Source organism: Taeniopygia guttata, chromosome 3, assembly GCF_048771995.1.
Source record: "Taeniopygia guttata chromosome 3, bTaeGut7.mat, whole genome shotgun sequence".
Taxonomy (NCBI): Eukaryota; Metazoa; Chordata; class Aves; order Passeriformes; family Estrildidae; genus Taeniopygia; species Taeniopygia guttata.
The window spans coordinates 113,767,163-113,790,035 of record NC_133027.1 but is presented as its reverse complement, the minus strand read 5'-3'; the positions used below and the strand labels follow the sequence as shown (position 1 = coordinate 113,790,035).

General features: G+C 47.4%; 2 protein-coding genes and 1 long non-coding RNA gene across 5 annotated transcripts in view; 1 reads left to right on the top strand and 2 right to left on the bottom strand.

Annotated features, from left to right (window-relative positions):
- LOC115494557 (uncharacterized) overlaps positions 1-16,069 on the bottom strand; it is a 35,022-nt gene extending 18,953 nt beyond the window's left edge. Inside the window, exon 1 of the mRNA XM_072927652.1 lies at positions 15,800-16,069. Within this exon, the coding sequence (XP_072783753.1) occupies positions 15,800-15,841 (42 nt within the window). The 5' untranslated portion in view covers positions 15,842-16,069. The remainder of the gene's footprint in view (positions 1-15,799) is intronic.
- LOC140683825 (uncharacterized) lies at positions 5,126-15,792 on the bottom strand. Of its 3 annotated transcripts, XR_012055371.1 has the most exons (3): positions 13,142-15,792; positions 7,375-7,462; positions 5,126-7,052 (listed from the first exon to the last, which is right to left on the bottom strand). It is a non-coding gene; the product is annotated as an uncharacterized lncRNA (long non-coding RNA). The 3 variants fall into 3 exon arrangements; XR_012055372.1 differs by lacking the exon at positions 7,375-7,462; XR_012055370.1 differs by lacking the exon at positions 13,142-15,792 and having other exon boundaries at positions 7,375-10,759.
- A 71-nt stretch (positions 16,070-16,140) lies between the features above and the next one.
- On the top strand, positions 16,141-22,441 carry LGALSL (galectin like). The gene is made up of 5 exons (XM_002199654.6): positions 16,141-16,305; positions 16,445-16,516; positions 16,671-16,759; positions 17,211-17,388; positions 20,082-22,441. The coding sequence occupies exons 1-5, from the start codon at positions 16,273-16,275 to the stop codon at positions 20,223-20,225; spliced, it is 516 nt and encodes a 171-aa protein (XP_002199690.3). The 5' UTR covers positions 16,141-16,272; the 3' UTR covers positions 20,226-22,441.
- Positions 22,442-22,873: the final 432 nt, after the last annotated feature.

The following is a 22,873-nucleotide window of genomic DNA, read 5'->3' as shown; positions in this document are numbered from 1 at the left end:
ATGATTCCCATTTACAGTTTTCCCTCTGCCGTCAAAGTCACCCCTTGCCACAGCTGTAGCTACTTCCACTCTCAGCAGAAGCAGGAATTGCCCAGGCTCTGAGCAGCAAGACACCTGCTGGCTGTGCTAAAGCCTGTTATTTCAGCCTGCAGTAGAAACACCTTCTTGTCTTAAAAGCCTCACTGCTGCAACGTAGTAAGTAATGAGTCAAAGCCAGAAGAAAACTTATTCTGAGCATTTTAACTTAATTTGCCTCCTGGAGCTGGGTAAATGGCTGCAGACACACAGCAGTGTGCTCAGGAAGCCACAGCAAGTGGAGCCTGAACCTCTAGATTACATTTTGACCCAAACAGGAAAATTATCTCAGTTGTGTAGCAATGAATTCTCCTCATTTGCTGAGACAACTTCTATCACAACCATAGGAAAAGAAAACCCTAAGACAAGCAGGTGGATAAAGCTCCAGAGAGCCTGTGGAGATGCCGTGAGCACCTTGGCTTCCAGAGCTGTGCAGGCACTGAGGAAAAAGAGTTTGAATATTCCTGCCCCAGAGTCAGCAAGAGGGGTGAAAGAGAGATCCCTTCCTCTGCTTTGGCACTGTTTATTCAGAGCAGAACACTTTAAAGCTATCCTTCTCCCTCATCAGCCTTTTGGGAAAACAATGACTAAATGCTGGCTTTGAGGAAGCAGTGCCTGGCTTATCTCATCTCTGCACCTCCTGGTACAGCCTCTTCTTCCAGGCTGTGCCTCAGTTTTCTGGAACAAGGAGCCTCCCAGTGCATGGCTGAGTGGCCACAGGTCCTGTCTGAGCCTGCAGGAGCATTCCTGCCATTGGAACACAAGAGGTGGGAAACCAGGAGCCCTCTGTGGATGGTGCAGGGTGTGTATCACCCCAAAGCACTGCCTGGATAAAGCCAGCACAGCTGGAGTGGTGGAGCAGCCAGGGGGACGATGCCTCAGCAGGTAACTCCTTCCCACAAGTAAACTTTAGGATTGTTGGGAGGACAAGACTGTGACAATCCAGTTGGTCTCAGCCATACAACATGCAGGTCCCTCGTGCCAGGCTGTGTTCACCAAGTGCCAGCCCAGAGACATTCAGCTGGGCTTAGGACTGGCTGTGGTCTGGGCTTTGACCCAGTGGTACTTTTGTCATGCTTATCTCACTGTGGTGTGTACCTGACAGAGGTGGCACTGGGATCCAGGTGCCAGAGGAAGTCAGGAAAACTGGTTTCTGTTCTCATCTCTGCTACTCATTTGCTGTATATCCATGAGTAGTTAATTAAGCCTCATCTTTCCACACTTTAGAACTGTGATAATTACATTTATCTCTCTTTGTGAATAGCAAGGGCTTAGAGGCATTTGAATAAATGGCCTCAAAGAGCCAAGGGTTTTTATAGTTAGTTATAATAATCTTGGTCCTCCCTGATTTTTAGAAGCTCTCCTATTCCAGTGACTCTGCTTCATAGACAAGGCAGAAAAAACTGGAGTATAATTACAGAGTGACTCCATATTCTGCTGTGGGCTCCTTGTGTTTATTTGGCTGAACCCAGCTCACCTCCAGCCTTCTTGTTACCTTGCACAGGTCCCAGGGGAGCTGTCAGTTTTGCAATGATATAACCATCACTGCAAAGTAAGTAGGATTTTTGTCATGCTGTGATGATGATTAAAAAGCAGCATCATAGCTTTTAACTTCTGAAATAATATTGGAAATTACTAAGCTACAGGAATTCTGGCATTGCCTAAGTGACCTTTTTTCAGAACAAGGGAAGAAATAAGATCTTACTCTTCAAAGGTGTTTAGCAACTTGCTTTTTTTCTTTAGGTGCCTAAATTTCAAATTAAATTGTGAGCTCTAATAAGCAAATACCTCAAGTATGGCTGATGTTTACAGTGAGGAGCCACTCCAGGTTTCATGGGAGACTTCATTTATGGTGCCAGTGGGGAAATCCCACCCTTTATGTTCTGTATGAGCTTGTTTTCCAGACTTGCAAGGTCCAGGATTAATTTAATGCCTAAGAATACTCCTGAGGGCTCACAAAGTCTGAGGCAGAACTCACTGCTTTTGCTGCTAATAGATAATAAAACGAGAGTAAGCTAAAACCTTTATATCAACTGCAATAATTAATAAATTAAACAACACTGGGGGACAATCCTGGGCACTGGGAGATGATCAGTGCTGTTTAATTCCTTAGAAAAATGCCTGGTTTGACCCAGGCCAAGAAGCAACCCCCCAGATGGAGCCTGAAATTGCCACTCCTGCAGGAGTTAGCATGGGGCACAGATCTTCCTTGCTGTTTGCATGTGCCTGCTCAGTGCAGGAAGCTCAGGAAGTTTAAGGTGTGGACAAAAACCTATAGGATGAGCCCCACCAACCCCAAAAGCTCTGTCTTGCTTTTAGACATAAATAAAGGAGATACATGGCAGAAAGGGTTAATTGTACAGGTCAGATGTGCTGCTCCAGAACTTGAAAGCTCCAGAAGAAGAGGGAAGTGTCTGCATTTGCAAATGTGTGTGAGTCTGTGTGGGTGTGAGTGTAAACATGCACATTTAGAGGGAAAAAAATCTTTCAAGAAAATCACAGAATATCCACCACCTTTTTTTACAAGGAAAAGAGATGCCAAGATCTTTGAACTAATTATTCTCTGTGAATCACTCTTGCAGTTAAAAGCCATACCAGCATTTCCAGAAAAACTTTTGGTTTGGTATATGTAAACAAATTTAAAGAAAACAAACAAACAGACAAGAAAATGTGAAGATAAAAGGCTTGAGATAATAAGATTAAAGATGTTAATTGGAGACTGTGGCTTCTACAGACTCTGACAGTGGTAGCTGAGTTCCAAAAAGGACTCCAGCTCTGCCCTGCCAGTCCCAGTCATTGTGAGCCTGTATCCCAGCAATGCTCTCCCCAAACCCACTTCACTGTGCAGCTTTGACTCAGAAAAGCACACAAGCACAGGCTGAGGTGCAAAGTTTAGAGTTTTAGGTTTGTGCATGTATTTAAGATTTTGGGTCTGTGTTTAAATTCATAATTACAGGCAAATGTCTGCACAAGTGCTTTGAACTTGGGCAGGGATCCCCAAAGCATGCATGTCCCCCCAGCCCACTGCTCTCTGGCTCACTTCATTCCTCACCAAGGATGCCAACACTTCTCACCCCTGCCTCAAACCAAGACCTCAGTGCCCTCTGCCTGCATATCATCCTTGTTCCCCACGCAGAACCCATTTTTAAGTCTTTTTAAGATTTTAAAGTCTTGAAATAATAAGTTTTCCAAAAGAGGTAAATCGTCTAAAGAACAGGTGAGGAAAAAAACAGGGTAGGAATTTTATGATGTGTTTGTTTTACTTTACACACTGGATTTACAGCTGATGAACTCACGGGGAGTCATCTATTGTTCTTACTCTGGCTGAATGGTTTTATTTGGAAAGGGAACCAATGAATTAAAGCATTTGACTTTAATTATCTCACAGTTTTAGGTGTTGTTAAAAAATGCCTATCAGTTTTAAGCCTGTATTTTCCAGGAAACCACTGGGTGAGTGTGTCTACAAGGAAAGCACGCTCATAGGATAGGCAATGACAACATCAGGAGTTGGAAGGCACGTCAGTATGATTCTTTCCCACTGGTGTTCACATGCACCATGCCATTTTAAGTGTATTGCTGCACTACTGCTGTTGCAATACTCTGCAAGAGATGGTGTCAGCCAGAACAAGAAGCCAAGAAACACACTATGTCTTTACAATTAAGCTTTTTCACCTAACAAGTGTTTATTCAGGTTCACTCCAATTGATGAAAAAGAGAAAAGATTCCCTGAAAAAGGTTCACATCTCCTGTGTGAGATACAGCCAGAGCAGATGAGGGAGAAAGGAAAAGCCTGTGCAATAATAGAGATGGGCTAAATGCATGGCAACAAAACCATTTCAGCCTGAGAAGCTGCTACTGGGATCGTGGGCTGCCAGCAGGGCAACGTGCCAAAACACTTCTGAAATGCGACTGCGGTTGCAGAGAGCAATAAGAAAACGTCTCACATGGCAGTGCAAACCTCTGCTATCCCAACAGAAAGCACAGAAAGAGGAAATGGGAATGCAGGCAGAAGGCTGCAAGACCAGCTCTCACTGCCTGACATACTTGTCACCCAGCGAGGTGCGAGACAGGAGGCGACAGAAGTGTGCTCACCCCCTGCTCATAAGTAGCGACAAATCCTGCCTGCAGTTTCTGTAGTTCTTCTGAAACTGTTGCTCCAAAAGTGAAAATCTGGCCTGGTTACGTAAAGGCTTCTGCTGTGTCAGACCAACTCTCTCCAGATGAAGCAGGACGTGGCTGTGCCTCTGGCCAGAATGCCAGGGGTTTAATTACTGCCTCTGCCACCAACGTCCCACCAGCCTCACCTCAGCCATGACATCAGCTGCTGAAATCTGCTCTGAGTCTCTAAAACCCAGCTGGGTTCACCCCAGCCGTGACATCAGCTGCTGAAATCTGCTCTGAGTCTCTAAAACCCAGCTGGGTTCACCCCAGCCATGACATCAGCTGCTGAAATCTGCTCTGAGTCTCTAAAACCCAGCTGGGTTCACCCCAGCCATGACATCAGCTGCTGAAATCTGCTCTGAGTCTCTAAAACCCAGCTGGGTATGTGCTGTCTCCCACCCCTTCCCTGCCTGGGTGGATGCCACATCTCCTTGGGCAGAGCTGCTCTCCCACAAGGTGTATATCCACAGTGCTAAGCAAGGAGGGAGAGCAACAGGCTGAAATAAAACCCTCACTGGAGAATACTAACTGCTTGGGTCTTCTTCCCTTGTTTGGGTTCATGTTTTTCCCTTGCAGGTTTTCCTTGCTGCCTTAGCCTCCAAGAACTCCTCTGTACCTGGTGCCCACATCAGCCAGCCATGCCTGAGAGGGAATCTTCTGAGGCAGAGCATTTCTGGCATATTTTCTGCTTGCCATCTGTCTGCAGGGAGCCATCCTCAGGGCAGGAGCCTTCTGTGTCACAGGGGATATTCTGTTGGTCCCTATCAGATGATAAAGCTGTTATTAATTAAGACAGGCTGAGCAGGGACTGGTGCTGTATATACACAGTGTGCACTGCACCCAGGTGAGTGGGAGGTAAGAATGGGAGTCTGGAGGGCTACAGAGAACCTCAGGGGTCAAACACAGAATTTATCTAGGCTGATGCTGGATATTTATACTCTAAGTGGCAGTTCTGGGCTCCCTTAAAACCCTGTGGAAAGAAATAAACAATTGTAGACCTCATGTTTCCACAGGAACCACGATGGCTCATTCCACCCTGAATTCCTCAGAGTCTCAGTGTCAAGTGATGGTGCTGAAGTTGGACACCTGAAGATGGTGAGATGAGTCTGACTCCAACACACTTGACTTCTCACAGTTTTCCTTGTTGATGTAGTGAGAACATTTCTCAGTTGGGTGGCCTGTAAGTGAAAAACAGTACCCAGCTTATTTTTGTTTAGAGTTATAGTCAATGGCAGCACTGGCTTTTCCAACATATGAACAAAACTCATGGTCTTGCTAACATAATTTCCACTGATTCCCAGAACCCAGCACACATATGCATTTTTATGCTAGAAAAAACATTTTTGCTAAGAAAAGACTCCAATATTTGAACATAACAAAACTGTCACTAAAATTAACTTTTTTTCCCAAGTAAAGCCCTTCTGGGAAAAAAAAATCTAAAGGAGATGTACGCTCAGCAAAGAGGACTAGATACATATCCCTGTCAGAACACATGGAAGAAACTAGAACTAATACCACACAGACACTTCCATGCTGTAAAAGTCTGCCAGGTTAGGAAGTGGATTTACAGAGAGAAAAGCTTCCTAGTTATTCTCTGGCACAAATCAATGTCACAGAGCTGCTGTGATGGAATGGAAGCTTCATACAGCAGCACTGTTATTACATATTGATTCAGAGTGTCCTCAGGGTCTGTGCATTTAACTGGTGCACTACTTTCAGAATGGGTTTTGGTGTGTCCCATCGTGCTGCATTCTGCTTTTGGAAAGACCTGGTGGAATGATGGAATTGTTTTCCATAAGGACACTGAAACCATGGCAGTTTCTGAAACAGGTGGCAGCAAACATGGGCACCTTAGGACCACCTACCCTGATAGGACACAACTTGCTATTTGGGTCATGGGTTCTGGGAAAATATGGCAACCTTGGCTTTGAAGGACAAATGGGAAGGTCAATTCTTCTGCAGATGGTTTGATCATTGAATGCCTTTGCCCTCCAGCTCCACTTGTTTAAATGGCACAGCGCTTCTTTGGGGATAGGAGTGGCTGCTGACCTCGATATTTAACTAATAATTAAACCTGGTCATTGCAAAAAGGCAAAACCATCGCTTTTTGACACAGATGATTTTGGGAAGGAGGACATTTGGGACATTCAGGTTGCCCTTGGAAAGCCCTCTGTCACCCTGGGAATTGCCCACCAGGGCTGAAACAGCAGAAAAAAGTCAAAGAAAAATGGGGAGATTAGGAAAAGGGAGTGATGTGGGGAAGTTGGAAGAAACAGGGAGAGACTTGGAGGAGGAAACAGCTGGAAAATATGCTTTATTTATTCTGTGGACAAACAGTGCAGCTCCTCCATCATTAACAATTAATCCCTCTGGGTGCTCTGGCCCAAGACTGACAAAGGGTTTAGGTGTGGTGACAGAAACTCCTCCACCTCCCTTCTGTGTGCTTGGATCCAGCAGGGAAATACCCAAACCCAGCTACTCACCTACACCTTCAATATGAGGTACCATAATTGCTGGGTAATTGCAATTAATACCTAAAGTGGCCAACATGAAACACTAAGAAAATGCACCTCCTGCCTCCTCCAGGTGGATTTTGAATCCCACTGGTACATGGGAACAAAGGAGGATTGTTCCTTGCTTTATCTCTCATGTTGTCATGCCCAGATTCAGTGCATCAACCAAGTGACACTCACCAAAGGCAAGGCAGACACAGAAATGTCACCTTCAGTCTGAGATCAATCCAGCACATCCTGTCAAAGCACCCACTCTGGCTGGAGGGAAGGAAAGATGTCTTGGCTCATCTTGGCATCAGACCACTGGGCAGCCAGTGAGAAATGTTAGGTTTATGACACAGAAGAGATGGAGGACCAAGACCACCTAGCCCAGTAAAAAGAATATTCTTCTGGTAAGGTGTGAAGGAGAGGGATCTTCAGGTATCCCTCCCTGAGCATCATTTGTGTATGTTGTCCAAATAATTGTTTGTGAACAACAGCCAGTAAAGCCTTACTAGTCCAAGGAACATATTGATAATCAGCAAAAAGTCTTGGTATTAAGGGAAGAAGATTACTAAAGCACCTGAGTATATAAAACATTCAGTAGACAGCCAGTGGACTAGAAGCTAATGGGTGAGGGCCTTACACTCCAGATAAACCATCCTGCCAGGAGTAAGCAGACTCACAGGGATCCCACCCACTGCAGCACCCACTGGAAGTGTCACTCACAGCACCTGGAAGGAGAAAAAATTCTCTTTAGCAAACCTGCTTTCACTTGTAAACTCCCATTGATTTTGCTGCTTCCTACAATATGAGTAGAGTGGGACAATCTCCCAAATTGTGTCTGTGTTTCAGAGGCACATCCCTTTATGGAGAACACTCCAAGATCTTCGATTAACTTATGGCCATATCACACCATGAAACTCAGGCCACTCATCCAGCAGCTGTCCTCTAGACCTCAGAGAGCAAAATGCTCTCTTCTGAGCCATTGGAAGTATTCCTAAAATACCAGGGGGATTCTTTAGAGTATGTGCCTTCATTTTTTGTCCAGCAGACCTGTGACTCCCATGGTCTACCTTTTACAGGTCTGTTAAAATTAAGAAAACCAACCTCTTATCAGCAAGTTTCAATTTACCAGCCCACCCAGCTTACAACTTGTTATGTTAGATCTTCCCATCAAAATTCCCATTGAACCTCTCCCTCTGGGTAGCTAGATGTGAGAGGACCATGACCCAAGGGGGCCTGGCTGCAGGCATGAAGAAGCCTTCTCACTCAAGTTATTCATCAAATGAATAACATGAATGAGTCTTACTGTGCTGTGAGCCTCTCAGGTCTCAAAAAGTTGAAGCTACAGAGCTGAAAGTCCAATTTTGTCTCTCCCCTTGGGAAAGATTCTCCCATAAGTGGTTACTGAACCAACATCGTGAACATCCTTACTGCACCACACTGCATCTAGTTCCAGAACTCTGTTACAGAATAGAAAATGTTAAATTTAAAATATTAAAAGCCACAGATTTGCAGCATTAAAGTGCTGACTGATCAAGTAGTTCCATAGGATAAGGCAACCCCCAACTGCAATGCTGAGACAAACGTGCCTGTGTGTACATGCAAGGATGAGTTCTTTGTGACTTCACTGCCTCAGTGATCGCAGACAACAGGAAGGCTCAAAAATTCTCAAGTACCCCAAAGTTTTGGGAAACCAGACAACAAAGCTGAGAAGCCAGACTCCCCCAGTACCCTCGGTGAGAGAAAGACAAGTGGAGCTGCATTATTGTGACATCAAAGGCCAACAGCAGACAACCCTGAACTACTGGACTAGACACAAAACTGGAAGAAACCAGGCTTTGCTGGCTCTATGGCTTGTGGCATGATTTGGTGCTGTCCCTGCAGTGTCACTGTGCCTTCACTGCACTTGGGACTCAGCTGTCCTGATTAGGTGAGGACAGGTTTGTTCTCCTCTGCTCTCTCACCTCTGCCTGCAGTACAGGCTCAGGGGACTCTTGCCCTGCTTTGTCACTGACCTGCTAAGCCACTTTCTCTCTCAGCACCTCTGTTTCCTCATCTTTGAAATGAGGATTACGACCTCTATGAGACACTTTGATGTCCACAGACGAAGTGTGCTGCGGCACATATGAGCATTCTCTCTATTTTAAATATGCTAGGCAATATATTGCTGTGGGGCTTTTTGCTTTTGTTTATTCACTTTGATTATTAGAAATGGAAATCAATGAACCACCCTAAAATATGTGTGTGTGTGTGTGTGTGTATATATAAAGGGGAACATTTTGGATCAGCTTTCTCTTTTGAAGATAATTATGGGAGAGAAAGCAATTTTGAAACAAAAGTGGCAAAGTGCAACGCTCAGGAACTGAGAGGCAGAATGTATTTGTCCACCCCACAGTTTGCTGTTGCAATATTCCTCTTCTCTCTCATTTTCTAAGTCACGTAGAAAACATTCTTCCTAGATAAATTATTTAGCTCTGAAGTGCTGCAATGCACAGCAGGATGCCTGTAAGAGCAAAGTGCTGCTCACGGAGGGTACCTCACACGACCCAGATGGGAAGAGGAGTTCAGACTGCAACAAGTGCTGGGTGGGAATGCAGCACCTGAAACCCATGTGCACAGCCTGGGAAACCTGGCTGGATCAGCCCCTCAGTGCAGCTCCCAGCTCTCCTTTTCCTCACGGGAATGGCCTTGTTCCCAGCCTGGGCAGATGTGCTGACTGAATGGGGTCTTCTGAAGGCACTGCTGGATGGTAAAGGGAAGTTGTGAGACCAGCAAACCACTTTGGACAAAGCAGTGGTGTGCAGGAAATCCAGCAGGGACTGCACTGCCCACATATGATTAAGTGCAGAATTCGCTCTGCATAGAACTAGGACTGCTGGGGCCACCAATTAAAACGTAAAGATGAGATTCCCATGTTCCACATTTCATTTGCAGAAAGTACTTTAAAAGAAAGAATATTAAGGCAGTCTTTTTTTAAATTACAGGTGAAGAATATCCCCTGCAGAGGTTTTAAAAATAGTGAACAGCCCCCACCCTGTCCTGCAGACAGTGAAAAGCTACAGGAAACATCTTCTGGACTGAGCAGTGTCATGGTATGTTTGGATACCTCATCTTCACAGTGCAAGGTACTTCATAAATTCAACTATATTTTATGAGCTCATTAGGAAAGCAAACAGGAAACCCTGGCAAATAAAGGCTCAATCCCCTTTAAACATAGGAATCTAACATATCATTTCACTAATTCACCACTTAATTCATTAGGTTTCCAGCACCCAGGTTCTCTAATCCATAACAGCCCTTCCTGGCACCATGCCCTTTCTATGTCCTACCCCCACTCTGAGCACATGGCCCTGCCCTAAGGAGATCCCCTCAACTCACCAGGACATGGTCCTGGCCAGCCTGCTCCAGGGAATACTCCTGGGGCAGATGTTGGACCAGGAGACCTCCACAGGTCCCTTATGCTCTGCACTTGGGTGGGATACTCTGCTTTGGTTTGTCTCCTAAAGCACCTCAACTCAGACCAGCTGTTAGGAGGGATGCTGGGACAAGGAATGATCCCAAACTCAATCCTCCTTCAGGATTCATCCCCAGACAACAGTTCCCCACTCCAGAAAATCCTGTGGCAACACATTCAGAAGAGAGAAAAGACCTTTTTATTGTGGACATCAACTGGGGGGGGCAGGAGTCACAGCGCTGAACACGAATCCACACCTGCAGCAACAGAGTCCCAGAACTCTGAGAAAACCAGAAGGCAGAAAGAGGCAGGATTTTGTTCCCTTTGAGAGAGCATCCCCTCAGCAGAAAGGGCCACTGGTTGTCGGAATCTGTGGGTATTGATGATTCCAGGGTTGTAGAAAGTCTCTGTCTTTCTGCCCCGCTGCCAAAGCAGAAGCCATAATTGGTCTGTGCTGTTTCAAGGTTGTTTATTCTGTTTATCTCTAACATGTTCTGCTGCCCTGCCGCAGCTCTGTCCTGCAGGGCAGCGTGTGGGGCTCTGCCCTCAGTGGGATGGTACAAACATTAAATACCACAAACTACCTGTGCTGGATTTACAATAACGTGCCAATATCTGTCACCTACGTTGAACAGTGTGTCCCCAGCCTAAACCAACAGAAAAATGCCAACACTACAGTGAAACATGGAGGGCATGAAGAAGGAGAAAAAGGACAAGGCACACCCAATTTCCTCCATCTTGTCCCCTCTGAACCCCTAATCTAGAAACTTAAAATTTTACTTTTGCACCCGTGCCACACTTAATTATTACTCTTATCAAACACTCAAAGCTTGTAATTCATCCTGTAAGATTGAAAACTCTTTTCCATGGACAGAGATCACAGCCAGTGTCTCTGGGGGCTCTGTCCAGGGGGGTTCCTGACCCCTGCCAGGGTCCCAGACCTGCCAGGGCAGCCAGAGGGAAGCCCTGGATTCCCACAACTGGTGAGTTGTCACCTGGCACCAGCAGCCTGAGCATGGCAGAGCCAGGAGGTTCTCTGTCCTGCATGACAGGTTTTCTCCCAGCACTGCCAGGGAGCACATCCCAGTGCTGCTGGTGGCTCCCCAGACCTCTCCATCTCCCTGACTGGCACCAGTGGGACTCCCCTTCGCTCCCTCCCTCCTACACAAGCTCAATCTCCACGTCCCTGTACCACAGCATAGCCAGAGGCAGCTGAAAGTTTCCCACTGTCATCTCTGCTGGCCTCCACCAGTTTCTCCAGGCTCCCAGCACTGGCTGGACTCCACTGGGAGAGAGAGGAGTAGGAGGTGTGCAGTGACTCCAGCTGGGTCACCCAGGCTCTCCCGGCTCCTTGTGGTGTCCTGTGAAGCAGGAATGGACATGGAGTGAGCAGAGATATTTCTGATACCAGATGTGCAACAGTTCTGCGTGCAACCAACCAACTCAGCCACTAGGACCACCTCCTTAAACACCACTTTACACAATCTGTTACTGGGAACCCCAGAAAACCAGCTTCTCCAGGGGATTCACACACAGCCAGAGGGCAAAACCCTCGACTGCAATAATTCAGGGGGCAACAAGAAGCAGTGAAGCCACATGAAATAGATGTCAAGAGAGGGGTGCTGCTCCTGGCCCTGGATGTGACAGCACGAGGCTGTGAAACACGCAGGCTGCTGAACACTCCCTCCACGCTGTCCCTGCTGATAACTGTCACTTGTGTTTCCCACGGGTGAGTGTGGGAGGGCAGGCCCAGGGACACTCCAGCAGAACACAGCAGCCCGTGGTTTCACCTCAGTGCACAGTGCCAGAGGAACCTGCCCTCGGAACGCCTTGAAGCCACGCAGCAAGAGGGCACAAACAGCATCTCCTGCTCTGCTCTCCAGCCCCTTCCAAACCCCTGTAACTGGCAGTACCAGCCTCTGCCAAATCCTGCCTTGGACACCCTACCCTGGGTAAATTTTTACCTGAAAAAACCCTCTAACTGGATTTGCACTGGCAAAGCTACAAAGGTAAAAAACCAACAAAAACACTGTGCAATCCAAATAATTGTAATCCTGAAAGGAGCACTTCCTCTAACTGTTAAACACTTGGCTCCAACCACTGAATCACATGTATTCCCAAACATTCTCCTTTATTGTATTACTCAGCTTTTTCCGAGTCTTACAAAAACCAGGAGTGGGGTGCCTTGCCACCCAGAAACCAAAGGAAGCTTCCATGAAACCAGCAAACACCTCCCATCCTCTCAACATTGTCATTAAAAAAGCAAAACAAACCAGAGAGGTTCTACAAGTCAGCCTATAAACCCAGGCATGAGGAGAGTAATGTCAGTGGTAATGGGGCAAGAAAGGCAGGGTAATTATACCACACCAAATTTGCAATCGTGCTGCATTCCTTGCCAGTGATGGCCAGCTAAGAATTAGATACACCTTTTTAAATCATCAAAGGGAGTGGCTGCAAGATACAAGGTGCTGGGATTAAGATGAAGTTCTGGGTTTGCCAGTTCTCAGCAATGGCTTTGGTGGCTGGGCTGGGCATGTCATTAATTGTTCCCAAATGGTGTTCACGCCATGCCACTTCTTTTTAATCTTTATACGATTCTCTGCATTTCAAGAGTCCCAGGCTCCCAGTGAGCAAAAGGCTGTACAAACCCAGAAATGGAAGACAATACCTGTCCACAAGGTTTTTTGCACTTGGCCAACGAGACAAATTTGGTAGCTTGTACTTCAGCACCGTTTCAGTGGTGCACAAATATTTATCACCTTGCTCCAGCTACTACCACAAGGTCTGCAAGCTCAGGCCCTCAAGTAGGATAACTCAAGAGCTTCCCTGCCAAGAAAGCTGTTAAAAATACTGATTGGGGGCTATTTTGTACAAGATTTAACAAGGAACAGATTTGGCTCAGACCTCTCCTTTTTCAGAAGAATAAGTAGAGTATCTTAGATGCAGCACTCACCCTGCAGCTCTTTGCAGAGGGGAACCTCCTGGGAAGTGGGTCCCAAGGAAGCCCTCCGTGGGTGAGAGGCATGGTGCTGTCCAGACACAGAATCCTGCTCCATGGACTGCTGGGCAATGCAGGAAATCTTCTGCTGGAGAACACCTCCCTTCAGGAGTGACCATCCTGCAGGCAGGACAGCAGCACACCGAGGCAGAGCTCCTCTCTGGCTGCCTCACACTGTTCATGGCACACGGAGGATTTCGGTGTCCTCCTGGATTGTTACAGGCTAAGAGGATAACACAGCACAAAAACACAGAGGCACAGGCCACCAGAGCTTTAAAAACTCATGAATGTCCTCTTCCATCAAAATTTAATAGTGAGGGTTGTTCCAGTCAGTCCATGGCCAACAAAACAAATGCTGCATTTGTGCTAGTTTTGGGAAAACATGCCAAATAAGACAAGCACAAGGCAAAGCAGCTAGCCAAATGGACAAGTCTTGTTATTTGTTTTGAAATGAAAAAGTTCATTTAAAACCAGCTACAAAATAGATACATAATGATGGCCTCTCTCTTCATAAAACATCATGCTTTGGCACAAACAACTGGCTGGCCTGATTTTATGTCCAATGAATTTAATTTTGTCCAACAAAGTGTCTCTCTGTACAGCAGAGAAGACAGAGTTCTGAAAAGAGCTTTTTGGATAACGTGTAACACCATACAACTAAATTAAAAATAAATTTTAAAAAAAAGCTTAGGATGATTTCTGTTCTCTCTTCGGCCAACAGAAAAAGACAATATAATGCAGTTGGCATCATCATCATGGTGAGGTGAGCAGCATACAGGAGGTGAAACACATCAAGCTAATTCCAGTTCCACTTTGTGGTAAACTTGTGAATGCACTCACCTGACCAGTGTAAAGCCAGCTGTTTCTGATGTGTGATGGGTTCATGTTACTGCACTATTTACAAATTCATTCTCCAGCAAGATGCTTTTCCATGTGGTGATGAGACATTCAGGGTTTTGGCAAGAAGAAAACAGTGCAGTGGTTCTCCCATGCTGAGACCTGGGCCACAGGGATGCTCGCTGCCTCTTGCCCAGCTGTGAGCATGAGTGACACCCTGAAGGAGCCATGACTTCAGTACGTGACTTCCAAACATGAGCTCCTATGAGCCATCTCCAACTGGGCATCCAGAGAGGAAAACATGCCCAAATTAGTGGGCACTACTGAAAAAATAGCCAGGTGTCCAAACACTTGCACAATCTGTTCTTTACACTCAGTACCTCTCGATTTCTCAAATGGCATCACCTACTGATTGCAGGTGTTTCCCAACGGACACCATCATACTGAAACCCTAAATATTGCAGTGACTTTGCTTCCCCCACTCCACTTTACTCAATGTAATTGACCCTGACAGTGCCTCGGAGGAAGGAAGGACGAGGACACTCACCAACCCAGCCCAGTGTGTAAGCAAGAGGCACAAAAAGCCAAGTCCCTGTGGAAGCTCCTGCAGAGCCCAGGCCAAATCCAGTTGCTGTGTCACGTTCCTAGAGGGATGCTCATGCCATCACATCCCAGTGTGTCGGAATCTGTGGGTACTGGTGATTCCGAGATTGTAGAAAGTCTCTGTCTTTCTGCCCCGTTGCCAAAGCAGAAGCCATAATTGGTCTGTGCTGGTTCCAAGGTGGTTTATTCTGTTTATCTCTAACATGTTCTGCTGCCCTGCCGCAGCTCTGTCCTGCAGGGCAGCGTGTGGGGCTCTGCCCTTAGTGGGATGTTACAAACATTAAATACCACAAACTACCTGTGCTGGATTTACAATAACGTGCCAATATCTGTCACCTACGTTGGACAGTGTGTCCCCAGCCTGAACCAACAGAAAAATGCCAACACCACAGTGACACATGGAGGGCATGAAGAAGGAGGAAAAGGACATGACACACCCAATTTCCTCCATCTTGTCCCCTCTGAACCCCTAATCTAGAAATCTAAAATTTTACTTTTGCACCCGTGTCACACTTAATTATTACTTATATCAAACACTCAGAGCTTGTAATTCATCCTGTAAGATTGAAAACTCTTTTCCATGGACAGAGATCACAGCCAGTGTCTCTGGGGGCTCTGTCCAGGGGGGTTCCTGACCCCTGCCAGGGCAGCCAGAGGGAAGCCCTGGATTCCCACACCAGTGGAAGAAGTGACAAGAAAGCCTTCCTCAATTCCCAAGACCTTGAACTCATCAAAAGGACCATGACAGCGCGTTCGGCGGGGCGAGTCACCCCTGCTGTGGTCCAGGCGAGGCACGAGCAGGGCCGGAGGTGGCCGGGCTGCCGCAGAGGGGACAGCCGCGGAGGGGACAGCCGCAGAGGGGACAGCCGCAGAGGGGACAGCCGCACAGGGGACAGCCACAGAGGGGACAACCGCAGAGGGGACAGCCGCACAGGGGACAGCCGCAGAGGGGACAACCGCGGGCACGGCGTGTCAGCGGGAGCTCAGGGGCACGGGCCGGCTTTATGCAATGACCGCATCTCGCCGGAGCCTGCGGGCACGGCGGGCCCGGGGCAGCGCCCGGCCGGGATCGGAGTCACCCCCTCACGCTCGGGGCCTCACCCCCTGAGGGTTCCTCGCCGCGGCGCACGGAGGGGAGAGGGGCGGAGGCTCATTTCGGAGCAGCGTCCCCACCTCTGGAGGAACGAGCCACCCAGGACGCCCGGCTCGCCACATTCTCTTCGCCCGCACATAAAGGCGATCCCTGACGTGACGGGCGCGGGGCTGCCATCACCTGCAGGCGCCAGGTGAGGGGCCCGGCCCCGCCGCCGTCCCGCTCTGCCCGCTCGCTGAGGGCCGGCCCCGCCGCGGGGCTGACAGCGGAGCAGCGGCGGCAGCCCCCGCCCCGCCCGGCCCTGCCCGGCTCCCCCTCGGGCCAAGGGCTGGGCTCCCCGCCGGGCGAGGCAGTGCCAGCCGGCCACCTCCCCTCCTCCTCTTCCTCCTCCTCCTCCTCCTCCTCCTCGCCTGCCTACTTCTGCAGCGGCTCCGCTCCGGCTCCGCCGCTACCCCTCCGCCGCCGCTCCGCCACAGAGCCCCCTCCCTCCCTCCATCCCTCCTCCCTCCCTCCCTCTCCCCCGCCCTGTCCCCAGCGCCGCCGCTTCCACAAGATGGCGGGGACCGTGGCGGAGCGGGACGCGCTGGTGAGTGCGGCCGTGGCACCGGGACGGGCACCGGGACGGGCACCGGGACGGGGCTGGGGGCCGGGCAGGGCACCCGCGGAGCGGGGCGGGCTGGGGGCTCCGCCCGGCCCTGCCTCAGCGCTCTGCTTCTCACCTGCAGAAAATAGAGGACGGGCATTTAAACAACTCGCTGGGATCTCCGGTGCAGGCTGATGTGTACTTCCCTCGCCTGGTAAATCACCTTTCTTTGGGGTTATTTTTTTGGTGGTGTATTTTATTTTGTCAGTGCCTTTGCTGTCCCCCGCCCCCGCTCAGCTCCGGCCGCACAAGGGCGGCCGCTGGTGATGCCGAGCTGACCCTCAGCACCTTCCCCCCGTCCTTTCCAGATCGTCCCCTTCTGCGGGCACATCAAAGGAGGAATGAGGCCGGGAAAGAAGATCTTGGTTATGGGCATAGTGGACCTCAACCCCGAGAGGTAACACCTGCACAGGACTGCCGGTGCCGGGGAGGGGGCGAAGTGGGGCGGCCAGCCGCACGTAGACACACACACATCCGCACGGATCCCTCCTTTCTGGAAAGGATTATTTTTATAATTTTAAATATAGCATGCTGGTTTCTCCTTTGACCCATAGAGGGGGCATTTCTTCAAGGGATTCCGTTTTCACTTGGGAGTGAAGGAGCATATCAAGCACATAGATCTGCATATATGTACAAATATATGCCCAACGCCTTGCACACACACACATATGTACTCCATAACCATGTTGTTGTCCCTGTTGAGCTTTCAGAGAGCTCTGAATGAGCTGAGCTGTCTTCCAGCCTGTGCCACTATATGGCTATAATAAGCTGAGAAATAAGACTGGCGGAATTTGGGGCTTGTTTGCTTTTTTTCTGGCTGAGTAAGAGCTGTTCTGTTTGTGTTGCAGCTTTGGCATCAGTCTGACTTGTGGGGAGTCAGAAGATCCTCCTGCGGACGTAGCCATAGAACTGAAAGCTGTGTTTACAGAGAGACAGTTTGTCAGAAACTCTTGTGTAGCTGGAGAATGGGGGGAAGAGCAGTCGTCTATTCCTTACTTTCCATTTATACCGGACCAGCCTTTTAGGGTGAGTACCAGCATGGCAGTGGCTTGCACCATGTCTGATAAAGTGTCATTTGACACGAGTGGCGGCAGAACCTGACGTGCCTTTCATGAAATCACAGTGCAGCCAGCACTGCTCTGGTTGAGACACCAGTTGCTGGTTTGTTTGTATCCATCGAGTTGGCGTGGAGATCCCGCTGCTACGTGCAGCTGCAGGCGGCTCAGATGGGGCTGTGAACACCTCACCTGGGCGCTATGACAAGGTTGTAATGATGGAACGCAACTTCCTGAGCTTAGTTTTATAACCATAAATTAACATAATGCTCTATGTTATTAGAGCATTACAAGTTATTACTGGAGAATGTTAATATTCAGTGGGGCTGCTGTAAATATTGATGGGTTTTTTAATGGACATACTGTTTGCAATTTAGTGCAGCTAATAAGGAGCGTGTTCATCCTTTGTCCCCAGGGATGTTACGTTAAGGTTGACCGTAGCTCTTCGTGTTAGCAGATTAAACAGCTAAGCAATAGTGGTATTCTTTTCTGAACCCTGGGATTAAACCTTCCATCAAACTTAAATCTGTAGTCACTTGAAAACAGTGTATATGGAAGTGCTATGGTGCTGTGGATGGACTGGGTTGACCTAGAAGCAGATTCCCATCTGTAGTGTTTATGGTTATGTGAAGATGTCTTTGCAAATCAGCACTAACAAAGTATGCAGCTGCAGAGGGCTGCTTCCCTCTCACTACATTGAGGAAAAAAGGCTGCATGCCTTTTCCATGCAGCTGACCCAGAAAACCCCTCCTCCTCCCTGTCCCTCTTACAAAACCTCACTGGCCCCTCTGCTAAATGCCAGTGCTATGACCAGCTGCCAAACTCTCTTAATCCTTCTTGCCCCCAAGATAATCTCCCCCAGCCCCAAAAGCTCACCATCTCCCCAGATGCTTGGTGTTAACAGGGTGTTTATATGACTGGTTTTGCTGCAAATTGGTTGCGCTCTACTTGCTTCTACAAACTCACCCTCCCATCAGAACTGGCAACACCCTTTGGTGGTGTGGGAAATGCACTTGAAAAGGCTTGGAGGCTGGGTCCTGCTCCATCTGAAAGGGTTCCACTGCCTTCTGCACTGGGTGGTGACTGGGCCCTCAGACAAGCCAGACAAATTACCCAGAGCAAGTTTTGTGCATGTCCCACTAATGAGATGATGTTAGAGGACAGCAATATTCCACATCTATCATGGGAGACAGTAGAAGGGGAGTTATTTTTCCTTTTTTTCCTCCTTTTTTTCCCAAATGCCCAAACAGAATTGAGGCTCCCAATTGACTTTGTACCTTTGATGGTCTCCATCTCAGTGAATAAATTAAGACTATTAAGTGTTCTTGCCAATTACTTGTGATCCAGTCCAATTAGCACCGTGGCATGGCCGCGGGTGACGTGAAAAGCGGACCGTGAGCAGTGCTAACCATATCTTTTACATAACAAGGCCTCAGGCAGGCTCTGCTGCAGTGACACAGGAGCTCCATGGCAGCACAGCCTCATCCTTGGTACCTGGTGCACAGGGATCCAGGAGTTCCAGCTCTCCTGGGCTGCCTGCTGCCACTTCTCCTGGTGCAACGTGCTCTAAGTCGCTTGGGCTTTGGCACAGTCAGTTTGTCATGGGCCCTGTTCCCATTTTTATACACTGTAATAGCAGCAGAGTCAAGTGTCTGGTAGCAGCAATTCACTCTGGACTTCCAGCTTCTGGAAATGACCCAAGATTTACATGTGGCTTCCCTGAAGATTTTTCTCCTTAGTGTGTCTAGACCTGGAGGTCTCCAAGAGCCTGTATAAGTGCATGTTTTGTGCCCTCATGTCCCAGCTTCCTGCTGGGGCTGTTCCAGCAAAGCTTAATTTAACAACAGGCCACCCTCTCAAGCCACCCCAAACATCAGGAATCTCCCAACGTGTCCAAGCTTGTTTAGCTCCAGGCTTTGTTGCTTTTCCAGAGCATTTCTGCAGGTCTCTCAGGAAGAGGGATGAGCTGTGTCCTTCCCTGATTCTGTTAGTGCCTCCTGAGAACTGTCTAGCAGAATTCCCAGCAATCCTGCACTGCATTTCCTTCACTGCAGCCCCAGGATGGAGTCTAGTCTGACAGGGACTGTCTGCAGCCTCAGGAGTGAAGGGGTTTTAGTTCTGCAGCAGCTGTGTGTGTGTGGGAGGGGAGAACAAACTTATATCCCCTTTCTGTGTTTACTCCCTTCCAGTAAATTAAAAGTAGTGTGGAAAGCATTGCAGAGGGAGCTGCCTCCTTATGCAGGAAAAAAAAACAACAAACCACCACCAAAACCAGCAAGTCTGTAGTCTTTCCTGCCCAGTTCAAACTGAAACCGCCACACAAGGAATGCAAGGTTTGGGTTGGAGGTTAAATTTCCTCCTGCTGTGATTAGCAGTTTGAGTCTGTTTCTGGCATTATTCCAAGACACAAAACCTCCCAGTAGCCAGTGGACTGGGTTGCAGTGTGCTTACTGCTAGGACAGCGTGAGGTTTGAGATTGGATTAATGTCCTTGTGCAGCAAGAGCAGATCCATCATCGTGTAACTGGTGTCAAGGGGGCAAACTGGTCTCACCTTTGTCTCTTGTGTAGCACAATGTGCAGCTGCACCAGTGCTCTTTGTGTGCTGTAAAACAACTCCCCAGTTACACTGTGAGCAACACGCTTCAACGTTTTATCTTTTGCAGGTTGAGATACTTTGCGAGCATCCCCGTTTTAGAATATTTGTGGACGGACATCAACTCTTTGATTTTTACCACCGTATTGAAACACTGTCAGCAATTGACACGATAAAGATAAATGGAGATCTTCAGCTTACAAAACTGGGCTGAGCTTGTTAGGACTGCAGATTCCAAACCAGCTCAGGTGCCGTGGTCAGTTGGGAGCAGCGACAGCCGGCTCTGGACACAGCTGTGGTAGGAAGGCTGCCCTGTTCCTTTTCCGCATGCAGTTCTTCACTCCTGTGCCGATGAACCGGGCTGTGTTTTATCCTAACGAAGAGCACTGTTGGTTTATAGACATTGAGCCGTTTTTCTTGGATCAAAATAGCCCACCTGTGCTGGATAATCAAATTGGAATGGATTCAGAAAGACTTGCAGTCCCGTTTCAAATCTCGCAGAAAAGGCAATCTCTGAAATGCAGCGCTAAAACCGGTTGCTGAACAGTAGTGACGACAAAAACAAGTTTTTCTTTTGCAAATATTGTTTCTGCACTGAAGTGGAGTAGTGTAGCACAACATAGGGCCATGTGCTGACGTCCTTACCCAGGGCCTGAGCCTGGTTCCATGGAAATCAATGGCAAAACTCCCACTCACTTTAAGGGGTACAATCAAACTGTCTAGTCCTTAGTCAAGCACAATTCCCACTGATTTCTATGGCATTTTTGCACAAACCTTGGGACCTGTCCTACTGGTGTAAATCAGCATTACTTCCATAACTCATAATGGAATTTTGCTGGTTTGGCCCAAGGACTGTGCAAAAACTGACTGAGGGTGTGTGGACACAGCCTGTGTATTTTAGTCAGGGTATTTGCATAGAATGTAGATTGTTATGAGTTTTTGCACAACGTATTGTTAATACAATTTTTAAAACTTATCTGTAGTTTATTTATTTATACTCATTGTATGTATTATTAGTAAAAACGAACAATCTTAAGATTAAGAACAGCAAAGTGTAAACATTTTGAATGTACAAAATGTCTTAGGTTCTTTGGGTAAACTTTACATATCGTTCTTGAAAAACCATGTTTCCTATCGCACATGTAGTTACATTTTAATGGAGCCCTCTAGGCCCTGGGAAAACGTGGGCATGGTAGTTGGTGGGGGGGAATTCTGCATATTCACTAGACTCTGTTTTTCAGGGCTTACTAACTTTGCTGCACAGGATAGGTTTGAGTTGAAGGCAATCCATTTAAAAAATTTAAACAGCAAATCTAAATTTACTGTGCTTTCATAACCTGAGAAAAAGTTAAATTTGGCAATCTCTTCATTCAGAAAGAGAACCAGCTTCTTTCCAAGGGAGATTCTTTACACTTGTTTGAGAACATATTTGGCCTTTGATATGACAATTAAAACTTGTCTAGACAGCCAAGTTATAATGCTTGAAAATCAGCTACGGCACATGAATAATAACTTTTCAAGTAGCTTTTTAAATAGTAGGTATAGCTGTATAAACACAGTCATTGTGCTACACTATAAATGAACACAGCCACTTTTCTTGACTTCCTTAGGACTAAATACACTTTTTTCCTTGGCTGCTCACAGTGGACTTTAATGGGTCTTTCTGAGTAGTTGTAATCATGATATAAACATACATTTAGGCAATTTTGAGAACACATAATATAGGGACTAAAAAACAGACTACAAAAACATCCTCTGTAGCAGAGTATATAAGAAAAAAACAAAAAAAGTATCTCACCAATGGAACTATGTTAAACCTGCAATAAAAGTGTGGTTTAAAGCAACCAGAACTGGAATATCCAAAGTTAGGGGTAGAATGCCAATGCAAAGCCTCATTTTGTGCTAATTTGGCCTGCAGTTAAGAAGCCTTAGACTTGCAAGCTGAAATTCCAACTGTGGCTCTAGTCCAAAGCCTGTTGAGGTCAATCAGAGTCCTCTGAGCATAGAAGCCTGATTCTTACTTCTTGCAAGTGCAAATCTGTTTGTAAAGAGGTGGGGTTGTTGCTGCTGCTGCAGATGAATTAAGAATCAGGCTACCACCTGTAGCCTGTAAAATACAAGTTAAAATTTTAATTTTTAGCCTTAACATTTGACGTTCCCTGACTTTTCTTCCTACTTCCAAAATAAAAGAGAACCTGTTGTTTTCCAGATTAACTTTTTGTCTGGTGTGTGGCTTTTAAGCTGTACATCAGATTCTATTTGTACTCCAGATTGAACTGAAATGTTCCTGTCTCGCTCTGTTTTTACTCTTTTACATGATACATAATGACTGTGTCATTTTCCATTGTATAAAGAATGCTGACAGTGTTTCGGTACAAAATATATTCTTAAAAATTATTATAATAAAAATCCAAGGGAAAGGTGCTTCTACATGAGGTATTTTGGATTTTTCTCCTCCAGCATGGAAATTCCCTATGGTTCCAAAGCTGATGCAGGCAGGGGATGAATTCTTTTTGGGGAGAAATTTAGCACCCTCTGTGCCTAGTGCTTTCTCCAGCTGGACATCCAAAGCCAGGTTTGCTGATGCAGGGCCAGTGGGAAATGTAAGTAGCACCATGACCCTACAGGAGCACAAACCCAAAGGGAATCTCCCTGCCAGCCCACCAGCAGAGATTCCCTCTCCATGCCTTTCCTGTAGCCTGGAAAAAGCATTTTGGCTGCCTTGGAATTTCACAGCCCCCACGGGGGCCTGGCACAGCACAGTGCCTACGCCAGGGATGCCAGGGTGAGCTCAGTGCAGTGTCAGGGGCACCTCTGGTGGAGCCAGGGCCTGGTGTTCCTGCCTTGCTCCTGTTCCCACCC

Excerpts from the sequence above, each read along its gene's own strand:
- LGALSL (XM_002199654.6), top strand. The coding sequence starts at position 16,273 with ATGGCGGGGACCGTGGCGGAGCGGGACGCGCTG. Across the intron at positions 16,760-17,210 it reads GTGGACCTCAACCCCGAGAG|CTTTGGCATCAGTCTGACTT; the intron begins GTAACACCTGCA and ends TTTGTGTTGCAG. Across the intron at positions 17,389-20,081 it reads TACCGGACCAGCCTTTTAGG|GTTGAGATACTTTGCGAGCA; the intron begins GTGAGTACCAGC and ends TATCTTTTGCAG.